The sequence below is a fragment of the Scardinius erythrophthalmus genome (assembly GCF_964197995.2).
Source record: "Scardinius erythrophthalmus genome assembly, chromosome: 10".
Classification (NCBI taxonomy): Eukaryota; Metazoa; Chordata; class Actinopteri; order Cypriniformes; family Leuciscidae; genus Scardinius; species Scardinius erythrophthalmus.
Genome location: NC_138230.1, coordinates 13,495,347 through 13,512,069, shown reverse-complemented (window position 1 = coordinate 13,512,069; position 16,723 = coordinate 13,495,347). Strand labels below are relative to the sequence as shown.

General features: G+C 43.9%; 1 protein-coding gene across 2 annotated transcripts; it reads right to left on the bottom strand.

Annotated features, from left to right (window-relative positions):
- Positions 1-13,381: 13,381 nt before the first annotated feature.
- On the bottom strand, positions 13,382-15,651 carry cks1b (CDC28 protein kinase regulatory subunit 1B). Of its 2 annotated transcripts, none has more exons than XM_081377510.1 (4): positions 15,590-15,651; positions 15,161-15,234; positions 14,746-14,873; positions 13,382-14,657 (listed from the first exon to the last, which is right to left on the bottom strand). In XM_081377510.1, the coding sequence occupies exons 2-4, from the start codon at positions 15,217-15,219 to the stop codon at positions 14,605-14,607; spliced, it is 240 nt and encodes a 79-aa protein (XP_081233636.1). In that variant the 5' UTR covers positions 15,220-15,234; positions 15,590-15,651; the 3' UTR covers positions 13,382-14,604. The 2 variants fall into 2 exon arrangements, with proteins under 2 accessions (XP_081233636.1, XP_081233637.1); XM_081377511.1 differs by having other exon boundaries at positions 13,417-14,657; positions 15,493-15,624.
- Between the last annotated feature and the right edge of the window lie 1,072 nt (positions 15,652-16,723).

Below are 16,723 nucleotides of genomic sequence, written 5' to 3'. Positions count from 1 at the left end.
GCGTACTCAACAGGGACGACAGAATGAGTCTGTCAAGGGGAAGACACGGCTGAACTGCACGTGGCAATCATGGGTCACCGCAGGGACCACTGGAAAAGCACCCAGTCTACTAGCAACTCCTTACTGAAGGTAGCAGACCTGGTGCCGGGCGGTCCGCAACGCCTGGCACCGGAGGGGTGATGGAGGAACTCACGAGGTTAGCCGTTTGTTGGGTAACCAACGGAGCAAAAAGACGCACGTATCCGCTCACGGAATGGCGTCGCAAGCCGACACACCTATTCCCTCTAATTACTGGCCGTAGCGAGTACTCGGGAGGAAACCGGTTCCACACGTAGGCTATAAAACCTAGCGAACGTGTTCGGTGTCGCCCAGCCCGCAGCTCTACAAATGTCTGTTAGCGAGGCGCCTTGTGCCAGAGCCCAAGAAGCGGCAACACTCCTAGTGGAATGAGCCCGCAACCTGGGAGGGCAGGGCTCACCCTGGGACTCATAAGCCCTGGTGATAGCATCCACTATCCAGTGGGCTAACCTCTGCTTGGAGACAGCCTTCCCCTTCTGCTGGCCTCCGTAACAACAAAGAGCTGATCTGAGGTCCTAAAGCTTTGCGTTCTGTCTATATAAACCCAGAGGGCCCGGACGGGACAGAGAAAAGCTAGGGCTGGGTCTGCCTCCTCCTGGGGCAGCGCTTGCAGGTTCACTACCTGGTCCGCGAAGGGAGTGGTAGGAACCTTGGGCACATATCCGAGCCTGGGTCTCAATATAACCTGAGAAAGGCCAGGCCCGAACTCTAGGCACGATTCGTCGACCGAAAATGCCTGCAGATCCCCCACCCTCTTGAAGGAAGCCAATGCTAACAGGAGTGCTGTCTTAATGGACAGGATTTTAAGCTCGACTGTCAGCAAAGGCTCAAAAGGAGGACTTTGGAGCGCTTTAAGCACTAAAGTTAAGTCCCAAGAGGGTACAGGGTGCAAGTCGCGAGGTGGATTTAGCCTCCTAGCACCCTTGAGGAATCTGATGACCAGGTCGTGCTTCCCCACGGACTTACCTTCAACTACATCGTGATGTGCGGCTATTGCGGCAACATACACTCTGAGGGTAGAGGGAGACAGCCTTCAACCCCTGTTGTTGGAAGGAGAGCACGACTCTGCTCGGGCAAGTTCGTGGGTTCTCCCCGTGGGAAGAACACCAGCCGACGAACAGGTTCCACTTCAGAGCGTAGAGGCGCCTCGTAGAGGGGGCTCTAGCTGAAGAGATGGTATCTACCACTGCCTGTGGCAGGCCATCTAGAACCTCCGCATCCCGTCCAGGGACCAGACATGGAGTTTCCAGAGGTCTGGACACGGGTGCCATAGAGTGCCCCGTCTCTGAGAAAGAAGGTCGTTCCTCAGAGGAATCGGCCAAGGAGGGGCTGTCGCGAGGAGCATGAGTTCTGGGAACCAAGTCCGGGTTGGCCAATACGGGGCTACCAAAAGGACCTGCTCCTCGTCCTCCCTGACCTTGCACAGTGTCTGTGCAAGAAGGCTCACTGGGGGGAACGCATATTTGCGTAAGTCCCGGGGCCAGCTGAGTGCCAGGGCACCCGTGCCGAGAGTTCCTTCGGTCAGGGAGTAATACCACTGGCAATGGGTCGTGTCCGGAGAGGCAAACAGGTCTACCTGTGCGGCTCCGAAGATTCGCCAAATCAGCTGGACCACCTGGGGATGGAGTCGCCATTCTCCCAGAAGGGAAGGCTGACGTGAAAGCTCGTCGGCCACACAATTGAATTCCCCTGGGACATGAACGGCACGAAGCGACCTCAGATGCTTCTGACTCCATTGGAGGAGGTGGGAGGCGAGTCGCGACATACGACGGGAGCGCAGACCACCTTGTCGGTTGATGTACGCAACGGTCGCAGTGCTGTCCGTACGGACCAGTACGTGCTTGTGTCTGAGAAACCCCTTGAGGCGACACAAGGCCAAGCGTACTGCTTGCAACTCTAGGCAGTTGATGTGCCAATGCAGCTGGGGCCCCGTCCACAGACCCGAGACTGCATGCCCTTTGTACGTGGCCCCCCAACCCTTGGCAGAAGCATCTGTGAACACCACAGCATGCCTGGAAATCTTGGACTAGGGGCACTCCGGCCCGTAGAAACCCAGGATCCGACCAAGGGGTGAAGGTTTGGCGACAGTGCGGGGTGACTTTGACCCGGAACGTGCCGCTCTGCCACGCCCACCTCGGGACTCGATCGTGAAGCCAGTGCCGGAGCGGTCTCATATGCAACAAGCCGAGCGGCGTTACTGCGGCTGCGGCTGCCATATGCCCCAGGAGCCTCTGAAACTGTTTCAGTGGGACCGCTGTCCTGCCTCGAAAGGACTTGAGACAGGTGAGCACTGACTGGACGCGCTCCTCTGTGAGGCGCGCAGTCTGAGCGACCGAGTCCAGTTTCACACCGAGATAAGAGATCCTCTGCACGGGGCAGAGTTTGCTCTTCTCCCAGTTGACCTGAAGCCCCAACTGACTGAGGTGACGGAGCACCATGTCCCTGTGATCGCACAACACATCTCGCGAGTGAGCAAGAATGAGCCAGTCGTTGAGATAGTTGAGAATGCGAACGCCTTGTTCTCTCATGGGAACAATGGCCACCTCCGCGACTTTCGTGAAGACACGGGGCGACAGGGCCAGCCCGAAGGGTAGGACCTTGTACTGATATGCTCGACCCTCGAAAGCAAACCAAAGAAATGGTCTGTGTCGAGGAAGAATCGAGACATGAAAGTACGCGTCCTTCAGGTCGATCGCTGCAAACCAATCCCGGGGACGGATGCATTCGAAAATGCGTTTCTGCGTGAGCATCTTGAACGGGAGCTTGTGCAGGGCCCGATTCAATACTCGCAGATCCAGGATTGGCCGTAACCCACCGCCTTTCTTGGGTACAATGAAGTAAGGGCTGTAAAACCCTGACCTCATATCGGCTGGAGGGACCGGCTCGAACACGTCCTTCGCCAGCAGGGCGTCGATCTCTTTCCGCAAGATAGGAGCATCCACTGGACGCACATGGGTAAAGTGGATGCCCTTGAACTTGGGAGGCCGGTGTGCAAACTGAGTTGCATAGCCGAGCCGAAAGGTGTGGATGAGCCAGTGCGAAAGCCTCGGGAGCGCTAGCCAGGCTCCGAGAAACTGCCGCAACGAGCCCACCCGCACCGCCGGCGTACCCGCGGAGGGGCAGCGAGGCGGAAGGCAGAGACACGGCTCCGATGGCATTGTAGCGGCCGAGAGCGGGGTCTGGGTGTGTACTTGGACAACACCTACCTGCCTCCACCGGGGGACAGACGGCAGAGAAGACCCTAGAGTGTTCTGCTGCGGGCTGTCGCCTGGCGAGAGAAGGGGAGGAGACGAGGAGCGAGGCCCAAGGGCGGCTGCTGGTCTCCGTACCTTCCCGCCCAGCAGCAGACAGGAGTGACGTGACCGGGGTGGCGCCACTGCTATCTGAGAGCTGGGGAGAGGGGAACGAGAGCGGCGCAGCTCGGGGGCGGCGCACACTGCCATTCTGACCCTCTCAGACGGAGGAGACTGGTCTTATTTTACTGCCAGTCTCGACCGTGAGGGGAAACGAGGAGCGAGGCCCGGGGGCATCGAGTCCTGGTTTCCGCCTCACCCAGCGAGAGACGAGAGTGACGAGGCCGAAGCCCTCACTGCCATCTGAGCGCTGGGGCCCGTGAGCGACTTAGAGGAAGTGGACTGCTCAAACTTTGGGTACCACTGACTGGATGACCAGCGGTGGAACAGAAACAAAATTCTCCACCCGGCCCTCTCCCGGGGGAAGGAGTGGTGATGACACGCACTCCCGAAGAGCAGAATGTCACATACTCTGGTCGCTTCTCTCAGAGTTATTTCCCTTCCTTTTGCTAGGGGGAAACAACTCTGAGCGGGCTGGTTTTGAGGCGCTCCTGGACCACAAGTGTGGACATCGTCTGACCGAGGGCCAGCGTTAGGACTAATCACGGTCAGTCACTAAGCGCAGCTCCACCCCGAGTCAGAACTACCCACGTGCAGTGAAAGTGCAGGGGTAGTGAAAGAGGAAAAACTTCTGCAGATTTAGGCATGTTTGGCTTGCCATATTGGCACCAAAAAGCTTCCATACTGCCAAAATTTTTCACACACATCCAGGCACTTTAGAATAGCCCAGGAAAGTGTGGCTGTCAAGTCTGAATCTTCAGCATGAGAACACACCATTATAGAAGGAACTCAGCATTATTTTCAGAGTATAACAGCCCTCTCTCCGATGTAGCAATCGACATCTGCCCTCCCCTGGGGCCCCGAATGAAATGCTTGGTCCCTCATGAGAAAGACCAGAATCCCATCCGAAAGCCTCGACGGCACACGGCATGCTGAGCGGCTCAAGCCTTTACGAGAAAGGGGAGACGAACAACGTGCCGACGTGGTTATGCACTCATGAGAGAACATAACCACCCACAAACACAGTCTCAACACACTGATTAGGCATGTGAAACAGTGATCATGGCCGTCAACCAGGCATGCAAGACAGTGAACGTGGCCATCGCCTTGATGACACACGGCACGCTGAGCGCTCAAGCCTGCAGGCAAGGCGAACAACGTGCCGACGTGGTCATGCTCTCATAAGAAAGCATAAACCACCCACGAACACAGTCTCAGCATGTTTGCGATGCGCTAGAGGAGTAGGAAGCTCGTGAGGATCTTTCACCTGGCGAGACATTCCGTACTGTAACCCTCAGACCACCAAATGCTCATTAACCAAAGTAGTCCTCTTTTTAGAAAAGGAACTAAATTGGGGAACAAGCAAATGGGACTCAACCTCGTAGAGGCACACGAGTCTCGGCCGCGCATCTAGAGCGCCGAATGACGCGCGCTGAGTTGCCGTGACAACCCGCGCTGTCAGCCGGCGCTCGACGGCACACGGCACATTGAACGGCTCGATCCTTTAAAAAGGGGAGACGAACAACGTGCCGACGTGGTCATGCACTCATGAGAGAGCATGAACCACCCACGAACGCAGCTTCAACACACCGATTAGGCATGTGAAACAGCGGTCGTGGCCGTCAATGAGGACAGGAAACGATCGCATCCAGAAACACACGAGTGAAACGTCATCCTGAAAAGGACGCGATCTTCACTCGTGTTGCTCTTTCAGGAAGAAAGTACTCTCTTTATTGTGCTGAAGCACACAGGGATCCAACGCGGCGACACAGCGGGGAAACTGCAAGCCCGCTGTGCGCACTCACCGTTTACCAGCTGTGAAAACAGCTTTTGAATTAACAGTGTAGACGCAGCCGGCAGACAGGAATCGCGTGGTCGCTGAAGCGCCGTCTCACCAACACAGAAAGATCCCCTCCTGAAACAGCAGACTCGTAGAGCGTAAGAAAGATACAATCTTAAGCTCATTCACTCAAAGAGGACACAAATGGTCGGCTCCGAAGCAATAAGCGATGATGCAATGTTTGCTTCCGGGCTTTATACCCGCGCTGGTAGGCGGGCTGCGGAATGCAAATGTTGCATGCCAATGTTCATTGGCTCGTTTTAATTCACTCGAAGGCAATTGGTCTCCCTAGCGTGATCCCAATTCGTCAGGGGAACTCCCCCGACGAGGCGTCGGAGTTCCCTGCTGACGAAAGGGAACGAAATGTACTATACAAAGACAAACTTCTACCTGACGCAAGAAAACGGTACATGGAAAAGATGTAATTGATCGGAAATATGGATCCGTATGAGGCCGGCAAGAGAATAACGTTACTCGAGACCCTGACGATTTAACTCAGATGACATTTTCAGATATTTTTTTTTATATTTAGTCTGTGGTGTGAGTGCATATTTCGAGGCTCAGTTTTGTAATTATAAATCTATGGAAGCCCACGTTCAGTTCACAAACGGCTGGGTCCATGACTTGGAAGCCTAAAAACCGCTGAGTTGTGAAAACCCTCGTTCGTACAAAGGTGCGTATCCCTGTATGATGAAAGCATAGATGCCAGTGACCTGTCTGCTGTCCTGCGACAGGCACATGAATGCTGTAAGTGTGACTGACGAGCAGGCAGCAGCTGTAGAAGAATACACCAGGCAACAACATCTGTCATCTGCGTGGTATGATTATAGAAGCGGAAGAATTACAGCGTCAAAATCCCAAAATGCATGCTGTATATAAAATTTGTAACATGAAATTCAGTGTAGTTCAACACAAGATGCACAAGAAACTTGAAATGTTTTATTAAAGTTTTTAATTATCAAATTGTCATCTATTTTCATCTTAAGTATTTAATGTACAAATAGTATACCATGTTCATTCTAAGGAATGTACACACACACACACAAAACAAACATGTTCAATCTCAGGAAGGTACCACACATTTCACACACACACCAAATAAAAACCAAAAATTTATTTTTACCATTCAACATGCACACTTTTCTGTTTCATCTGGCCTTACAACCCTTGTATACGTGCTAACTAGAAAACAGCAAACATTGACTATCCTATCAAGAAGGGTAAATTCTTCATCCTTACAGGGAAGCAACAAACTAAATGGTATTGTGTTATGTAATAGTGTGTACTTATTGTGCAAGCTACCTATTACCCTTTCAACATGTATCCTAAGGTGTGCTATAACATGTGTCTTCCACATTTAACACTAAATCGCCAGGCAACAGTTTGTTAAGAAGCATAACAGTAGTAATCATTGACAACAAAATTGCAAAACATGGAAGTCCTGTTTAATATTGAATCTTCTCTGTATTTTCTTTGAAAAACTCTTCATCCATATTCAACTTGTTTAACTCAGACTTAAACAACATATTTTCCTGCAAAAGACAGGTTAGTTCTGCACTGCTTTGCTCACAGAACTGAGCAAAGAAACAGTTTGTCTGTTTCTGTCTGTTCTCTATCTATTCCTCTTCCACGGATCCTGCATCTGCTTGATCCCCATGCTCTTCTTCTGCCTCTGCTTGGACTCCATCTCTTTCATCTTCGTTTATGTTGTTTTGTTCATTTTGGCCTCCTCCCTCAGATTCACTTAAATTATGTCTACGTTGTCTGCGGCCATGCCGATCTGACACTGTGGCTGTTGACTTCAAAGTGACCGATGTGCAGGGTTGGAGCCCAGTCTGGATGAGACTCATCCATCTCATATGCTGGTTTACCTTTGGGGAGACAAAAGTATCCATATTAAAACAAATTATTGCAAGCAACAATGGGAATACTATACACTCATATACTATATTAGCTAGGGAACAATATACAATAACACATACACACGCACATATATATGAAGAGTTCAGATGCATAAGTCTCTAAGTGCCATCTGAAATTTTCTTCTAAAATTATTATTTTTATCAAGCTTGTATAAGTTCAGTAATTTCACGAAATGACAATAGGTCATTTTCATTGCCATTTAAGTGAAATTACTGAACTTAAATATACAAGCTTGACACACACTTTACACTTCAGTTCCAGTTGAACTCATGTGGAAAACATACTTAGTGTTATAAAGAGAATTTCTCGTGCTTCAGTCACAGTGATCAAAAATAACTCTCTAGTTCAGGCTGGGTTACTCCTCGGAATATCTGAGTGGCTCAGCTGAGTGCTTTGTTTTGATCACATTCATTCAGCGCACTTTATTAGCCTAAATTAGCTTGCTCACTGCCGCAAAGTCGACAGAATAGTGCCAAGTTGGAAAATGCAGATTAACATATGTCTACTACTCTCGGGAAAAAACACACACAATCATTTACTAAGTGAAATTTATACACTTACCCGAATGAAATGCCTGGAACACACTTTCAATGATCTTAGGATGTTTGCGAATGTATGTCCGTGCGTCTTATGGCGGATATCCAGGCCATCCATCTCCGCTTCGTCACATCGTACACATGACTCCATTCATTCTGTTTCCAGGCCGCGTCGATCGTGTGACTGTGAACGAACATTACACCCAAAAACAACTAAAACTTCCTCGGCGCCTCGGCGCGCGAGTGGCCTCACAAAATGGCGATTTTCCAATCAGCCACCGCGGCGCTAGAGCCGTGACGTCACGTCGCCAAGCCCCATAGACATAAAAGGCTTGTTCGACTTCATGCAGCTCTGCGCAGACCGATCGGCGGCTGACTTGAAGCAGTGCATGCCGGTTAGAAATTTTGTCCGACTTGATACAGCGCCGACGCCACGTGACTGTGACGTATGCCATCAAAGTACCGCGAGAGCAATTCGAGAGTAGCCGGAGAACTCAGCCAGCGCAGCTTCTCAAGAGCGGCTGCACTGGGCTGCACGTGGGCTGATGACGACACAGCTGTTCCACGATTGGCCGGATTCACCGCATGACAACGATCACGTGTGTTTCGTGTTTATTTCGAACACCTTTAGTTCCTCTAAAGCTCTCAAATCAGTTTATTATAACAGTGAACACTCTTTTCATGTCGTTGTCATGCTATATTGTGTCATGTTTATCAAATTAAAACTGCTTAAAAAACGTAGACTCCACTTCATTGATAGTTACGGTGACCGGGAGGGGACATGTTCGGTTCACTTATTTTTGTTGTGGCCACAACATATAAACTCGTGGGAACGTGATATTAAGTCGTGGGAACGTCATATTAGGCTTGTTTGAGATGCGCCTCGCCTCGCCTGAAATGTAGGCGAGAGTAGGCGGCTGCAGTGAGGGGAGGAGTGAAAAAAGCGCAGGCAAGCCGGACAGATCTCTCTTCTCGCAGTGGATCTGACACCTGTGAGATCAAAGGCGGATATCGCGGGATTCACTGGATTCACGCTCGTTCACAGTGTTGCTAATAAACTGGATCATGGATGGAATTTAAGTTCTGTTGCTTTTATATGAAAATAAATATAATGAACAAGACACCCAAAGTAGCCTACTTATATAATACATGTTTATCAGTCTTTTTTCTTTAATACAGACGTGTTTTTTTTTTTCTTTCTTTTTTTACATAAAAATTACATTGCATAACCCATAGAGATCGCACTGAGATAGTTTGGGAATATTATCACATAACGTATACACATAAAACATGATAGCCTATCAGAGTTTTAAAATCAAACATTTTAAAAGAGAACAATACATCACGGTTGTTTAAACCAATGAACATTAAGCTGTGTCGTCAGCAAGTCGTTTCCCATCATGCTTTTGATCAGCGCAGTCGGTGGAGAGCAACTGCGCCCGACTGCAGAATCCGACACGTGCGCCTTGCGCTCGCGAGAGATTTTTGACATACGTCAGCATGACATCAGAGCAAGGCGGACCGCACTCGGACACATTTCTAACCGGCATGCATCTCGCGCTGATCACCGGTGATCGATTCTGCGCAGATTTTGCTCATCTCAAACAAGCCTATTAAGTCGTGGCCACGAGATCATTTTGTTGAGGTAACGACATCATTATGTCGTGGCCACGCGATGCAAAGTCGTGGCCTCAAGATCATATGTTGAGGGAACGATATATTTTTCTCGTGGCCACGAGATAATTTTGTTGAGGTAACGACATCATTATGTCGTGGCCACGCGTTGAGGGAGCCACAGCGGCCAATACTGTAACCGTACCATAGACTGGGCTACAGCAGAGATGGAGATGACAGAAGAAATAACATTTTACTTTAAATTAGGAATGTCATATAAAGATATAGTGCGGTCTTTGGCATTAAGACATGCGTACGTTATAAGTGAAAGACACATGAAGCGCATTCTTAGACTTTGTCGCACGCATATTTAGGGACCGTCTCAAAATTACATGCGACATTGGCATAAACATTTCTAACTTCAATAGCATTTGAAGACAATGACTTACAGTCATAAAACCAACTGTACACTGTTCACCCAGGTCTCATGTATGATGCACACCTTTTAGATTTTTGATATTTATGACAATAAACTGCTGAATCATATGCAAATATTGTAGGCCTATTTCACTACTGCCACATACCTGACACCTAGATGAACAATGTACAGTTGGTTTTATGACTGTAAGTCATTGTCTTCAAATGCTATTGAGCTTTAAATGTGGTCATATTCTGTATATGATCCCACACAGTAGTGAAATACATATCATTATTTGCATATGATTTAGCAGTTTACTGTCATACATATCAAAAATATTAAAGGTGTGCATCATACATGAGACCTATATGAACAATGTACAGTTGGTTTTATGACTGTAAGTCACTGTCTTCAAATGCTATTGAGCTTTAAATATTGTCATATTCTGTATATGATCCCATACAGTAGTGAAATACATAGCAATATTTGCATATGATTTAGCAGTTTATGTCATAAATATCAAAAATATTAAAGGTGTGCATCATACATGAGACCTATATGAACAATATACAGTTGGTTTTATAAGTCATTGTCTTCAAATGATATTGAGCTTTAAATATTGTCATATTTTGTGTATGATCCCATACAGTAGAGATGTGAAATAGGCCTACAATATTTGCATATGATTCAGCAGTTTATTGTCATAAATATCAAAAATCTAAAAGGTGTGCATCATACATGAGACCTGGGTGAACAATGTACAATTGGTTTTATGACTGTAAGTCATTGTCTTCAAATGCTATTGAAGTTAGAAACGTTTATGCCAATGTCGCATGTAATTTTGAGACGGTCCCTAAATATGCGTGCGACAAAAAAAAAGTCTAAGAATGCGCTTATCTTTATAACGTACCCATGTCTTAATGCCAAAGACCGCACTATATCTTTATATGACATTCCTAATTTAAAGTAAAATGTTATTTATTCTGTCGTCTCCATCTCTGCTGTAGCCCAGTCTATGGTACGGTTACAGTATTGGCCGCTGTGGCTCCCTCAACGCGTGGCCACGACATAATGATGTCGTTACCTCAACAAAATGATCTCGTGGCCACGAGAAAAATATATCGTTCCCTCAACATATGATCTCGAGGCCACGACTTTGCATCGCGTGGCCACGACATAATGATGTCGTTACCTCAACAAAATGATCTCGTGGCCACGACTTAATATGACGTTCCCACGACTTAATATCACGTTCCCACGAGTTTATATGTTGTGGCCACAACAAAAATAAGTGAACCGAACATGTCCCCTCCCGGTCACCGTACACACACACACACACACACAGAGAATAGGCTTGTTTGAGATTAGCAAAATCTGCGCAGAACCGATCACCGGTGATCAGCGCGAGATGCATGCCGGTTAGAAATGTGTCCGAGTGCGGTCCGCCTTGCTCTGATGTCATGCTGACGTATGTCAAAAATCTCTCGCGAGCGCAAGGCACACCTGTCGGATTCTGCAGTCGAGCGCAGTTGCTCTCCACCGACTGCGCTGATCAGAAGCATGATGGGAAACGACTTGCTGACGACACAGCTTAATGTTCATTGGTTTAAACAACCGTGATGTATTGTCCTCTTTTAAAATGTTTGATTTTAAAACTCTGATATCATGTTTTATGTGTATACGTTATGTGTGAATATTCCCAAACTATCTAACAGTGCGATCTCTATGGGTTATGCAATTTAATTTTTATAAAAAATAAATAAATAAAAACACGTATGTCTGTATTAAAGAAAAAAATATTGATAAACATGTATTTGGAATGGAATTAAATAACAAGTACTTTGGGTGTCTTGTTCATTTTATTTATTTTCATATAAAAGCAACATAAATTGAATTACATCCAGTTTATTAGCAACACTGTGCACGAGCGTGAATCCCGCGATATCCATCTTTGATCTCGCAGGTGTCAGATCCACTACGAGAAGAGAGATCTGTCCGGCTTGCCTGCGCTTTTTTCACTCCTCCCCTCACTGCAGCCGCCTACTCTCGACTACATTTCAGGCGAGGCAAGGCGCATCTCAAACAAGCCTAAAGTCAAACACAACCATGGACATGCAAACAATACACCTTTCACTCATACACATGCACACATCATTCACAAATATTAATAAATCACTCACACAGATTAATAATGTACAATAGTCAACCCACCTGATTGACAGGTTTGAGTTTTGTGTCAATTCAATTATTACTGTTTTTTTTCTTGTTATTCTTTTGTTAAAAAGGAAAGATCTAACTTGTTGTTAAGGATGTGTTCATGTTCCATAAAGGGGATGCCAGTTTGAAGAATGCCATTTGGTGGCATAGGAACCATTATACTTGAATTGTGAATTGTTTAATATCTTTTAATGGTCTACTGCAATGTTTAAGGCATATTTATTTTTCATGCTTTAATGTTGGCCTAATTTCAGTTACATTTACATTTTAGGCTATCTAGTTTGAAATTTTATTTCTTTATTAGATTTTTAACCACTCAGCTGTATGTGTAAATGCATATTTAAAAAAATGTTGCAAATAAAACCATAGTCCACAACTTTTGTAGTTTTAACTTATTTTAATATATAAATTCAGTGAAATCATCAAACGTTTGTATGACTTGCCGTGACTTGTGACCCAAGCTACGACTTGACTTGACTTGCTTGACATAAAGCAGTGACTTGACTTTCACAAAATTGACTTGGACTTGCTTGAGACTTGAAGGTTAAGACTTAAGACTTACTTGTGACTTGCACATGTGTGACTTACTCCCACCTCTGGTAGTAGCACTGGCTTTATCTGATGATGGACATCTCATGATATTTATTTTAGCACAACTGGGCTGTATTAGGCTATTGATTCCCGTGATTTTGCTTATAAATTTTGATTCAGCCATTAGCCTACCTTCGTGATCACGCAAAGAGGTCTGCCGTGGCGGTCCGTCCGTACAGAGTTCGCGTAAATATTTTTTATTAAACAATGACAGACAACAAAAATGTGTGCTTGTGTGAGTTTGTGTGAACAAGAAAAACAAAAACCAGGGGCAGGTGATCCATGAAACAGACAGGACTGGTGATCCCATAACAATCCTAGAGGTCCAGCATTGTTCTCACAAGCCGCTTCACTCAAGACAATAACACCTAATGAAAAGTTAGTATATCCCAAAAAATTTAAATAAAAGTTGCTATAAAGGTAGTAGTGATTCATTACCGAACTCTTACTGTCACAACTGATGAAGTCGCACTAGCAGGCTGTGGATGGCTGAAAATTGGTTGAAACAACCAACATAAAATATAAATAATTAAGCTGTGCATTTACAAATGAAGACCAGTATAAGCATCGCAAAGGGCCTCTGATACAATATAGACAGTTGACAATTCAAAAGAGGTCGATATTTCAGCAACTTAACTCTGGAACAACTCGACGCGCAGCAATGTACGTGAATGGTGTCCAACGCCAAAACGACAGTGTTTGGAACTATTCCGATCTTCAAATCCCGGAAGTAGGCGGTTAAAAGCGCCGCCATTATTTACAACGCAGGTCTATGGGAGTGTCGCAACTCTTTCTCTCTATGGCTCTGGCAGCAGGTAATGCTTGTCACAAAACAGAAACAATCTTAAAGGTGAGGCATGTAATTTGCTGTTTTTAATATATTATCAGTCAAATGTTATACATATTGTGAGAGCTTTTTGAATAAATCAAAAATCGGTTCAGCTGCTTTCTAGTGATGTTGAAACAGATATTTGTAGAAACAGTAGTTATTTTTCAGGGAAATTTATTTTAGCTAAGCAGTAACCTTTTCACTATTGATTGACCTTTCAGGGCCACCAATAAATTCATAAAGTAAAGCAGAATCATGACAACATAGGCTTGATAAGTAGTAATAATAAATATGTGCAGTAGGAAATTGTGCACAACTCTCAATTAAAGGAATAGTTCACCCAAAAATGAAAACTGTCATTTACTCAACCTTATAAGACTTTGATCATCTTCGGACACAAATGAAGATATTTTAAAATGAAATCTAAGAGATTTCTGTTCCCCCATTTGCCATCTACATAACTACAACTTTGACGCTTCAAAAAGTTCATAAAGACATCGTAAATCTAATCCATATGAATTGAGAGGTTTAGTCCAAATTTTCTAAAGAGAGACGATAGCTTTAAATAATAGATTATATTTAGGCTTTTATTCACATATAAACATTGATCAGTGAACATATACAGAAGCTCAACCGAACTTGCTTAATGTGCAAGAACAAACTTCATTGGTTCTTGTGGAAGCTCAAACGTGTCTTATTTATTCTCGCACGTCAAGCGAACATGCTTGAGCCTCTGTTTACCATAACTGATGTGAGTTGATGAATGTTTATATGTGAATAAAAGCCTAAATTAAATCTGTTCATCATATAAAGTGATTGTCTCTTCAGAAAATGTGGACTAAACTGCTCAATTCATTTGGATTAGTTTTACGACCTCTTTATAAACTTTTTGAAGTGTCAAAGTAGTAGTTGAGTAGCTGTCAAAGGAGGGACAGAAAGCTCTCAGATTCACCAAAAAGATCTTCATTTGTGTTCCGAAGATGAAAAACAAACATTTACAGTGAGTAAATGATGACAGATAATTCAATTTTTTGTTGAACTGACCCTTTAAGGCAGAGATTAAGCACAGTAATAGTCTGACCCACAGAATAGTGTACAATGAATGCAGAAGCAGCACAAATGATATCGACACCATCTGATCTGGGGTGCATCTCTCAGAGATCTTCAGACTGTGTCCATGCTACAGAATTCCGGTGGTTTTGGGGTCAGTGGGATTGGACAGTGGGCAGAGGACGTCTGAAGAGCAAGATATGTGGTTCTATAAAGAAAAGAAGTCAAAATCATGAACACACAGTGAAACAGTAATATCTGAGCATGTTCTTGACACCTACTACACACACACATACCAGGCTGATGGATCATGTAATGCACCCATCCTTGACTCTGCTGAACCCCCAGGTTCCTCCATTCGGTCTCCGACATGAGATGGGTCTTGGGAACTCTTTTAGCAATATCCTTAGGAAGCATGACATGCCTAAAATGAATGGAAAACAACATATTACACTTTACCCTCATTATGTCTGTAGATGTCATTTTAATAGCTCAGAAAAGTAGTGCTTGCATATCATGTTTATACTTTTACTAAACTTATGAAAACTAATTTTCAACTGTTGTTTAACGTTTAATTTCTTCTATTTTTTGGCTAAGCACTGGAACACTATTGTTATTATTATTATTTGTACATGTAGCCTACATCACTGTGGTCTCTGGAACACTGGAAACATAAAAAACATTATTTGGCGGAAAACAATATTTGCCTACCTGTACTCGAATTTCTCGTCGTCATATTTGTCAGAGTAATAAATCTGCTTGTGGGACATGGCGTGATGTTGTTTCTGGATAATAAACAGATGGAATAACTGACAAGTCGTAAACTTTACATCGTGTATGTGCAGTCAACTAATACTTTTTAAATTTAAAGGACAACAGTAGATACCAGTTTTATTTCTCAATAAATGTAAAGATTTTATTCAAACAGGAATCAGATTTTTCCTACAGTGCGGCACCGCTGCTAGCTGCTCATACCACTCTAGCTAATGAACACAACAGCAAATCCAACATTTATCATGAACTATTATATTCGTAAAACTTACTGTTTCTTCTTTCTTGAAAATGTAATAATTTTGGCGTTTACTTCATCAAATAATACTTTCGTTTGTGCGTGAAAGCTATTTTTTTTTCCAAACTTACGTTTCACTCACTGGCGCTTGAACTTCCCTCTCAGTGAATTCGAATCCCGCCCATAAGCGTTCGAATGTTTACAAGTCATTTCTTATTGGTCAAGATGTAAAGACGTCACTAAGACGTCGGTGAGTGATTACGTTTCGCAAATAAAAGTCTCTATGGTCACTTTCAGTTTTCTGGCTAAATGTATTTGATTTCATTGTTGGAAATGTTGATGAAAATTGTGATGACTAAAGGATGTCTAAATTTCATTAAATTAAAAAATGTTATTAAATTATTTATTTTTATTTATTTTTTTATTTATTTTATGAAGTGAAGCATTATATTTAGTCAATACTGCCCTCGAAGAAACAAAAAGCTATTAGAATTTTGCAAGCATGTACACTCTTTAAGCTAAAGTATTCATATAATACTGTTTATACCTCCCCCTAGCATTTGAAATATATTGTATTATATTTATATACAATACAATATTGTTTGTTTTGATATTTATTCACTACAAATAAAAATAAAAATAATAATAACCCTAAAAAAACTTTCAGTTTTCTGCACGGCTCATCACATGGTTCTGACGTGTTTCTGACCTCTTAATTTAATTATTTTTCCTTATACCATGTTTTGTTGTACATATTTGCTATTTCTTTATACAGTTGCTATAACGACAACCAATATATATATATATATATATATATATATATATATATATATATATATATATATATATATATATATATATATATATATATATATATATATATATATATATTATTCCGAATGCTGGAAGAGGTAATGTGCCAGTGATTGTGCATGCCGCCAATGTTCTCTAGATGGCAGTAAAACCTAGTCTATGAAAACATCAGACGAGATAAATGTAGCTCTGTTTATTGCTGCTTTTCGAGTAATTGCTTTTGCTGTGTATATTTATGCATTTCAATACACTTGGTCCCAAGATTAGGAATAATAAGATTTTAAGATTTTTCATCAAATAACAGGACTGGCGATTTACAAATTAAAGATTTATGTTATTATGTATAATGTACCCATGAATTTGTATCTGTCTATTTACGCAGGAGTCAAACATATTCATAATAACGATTATAATAACAGTTTGACTGTCTTTCATATTGGTTGCCAATCTAT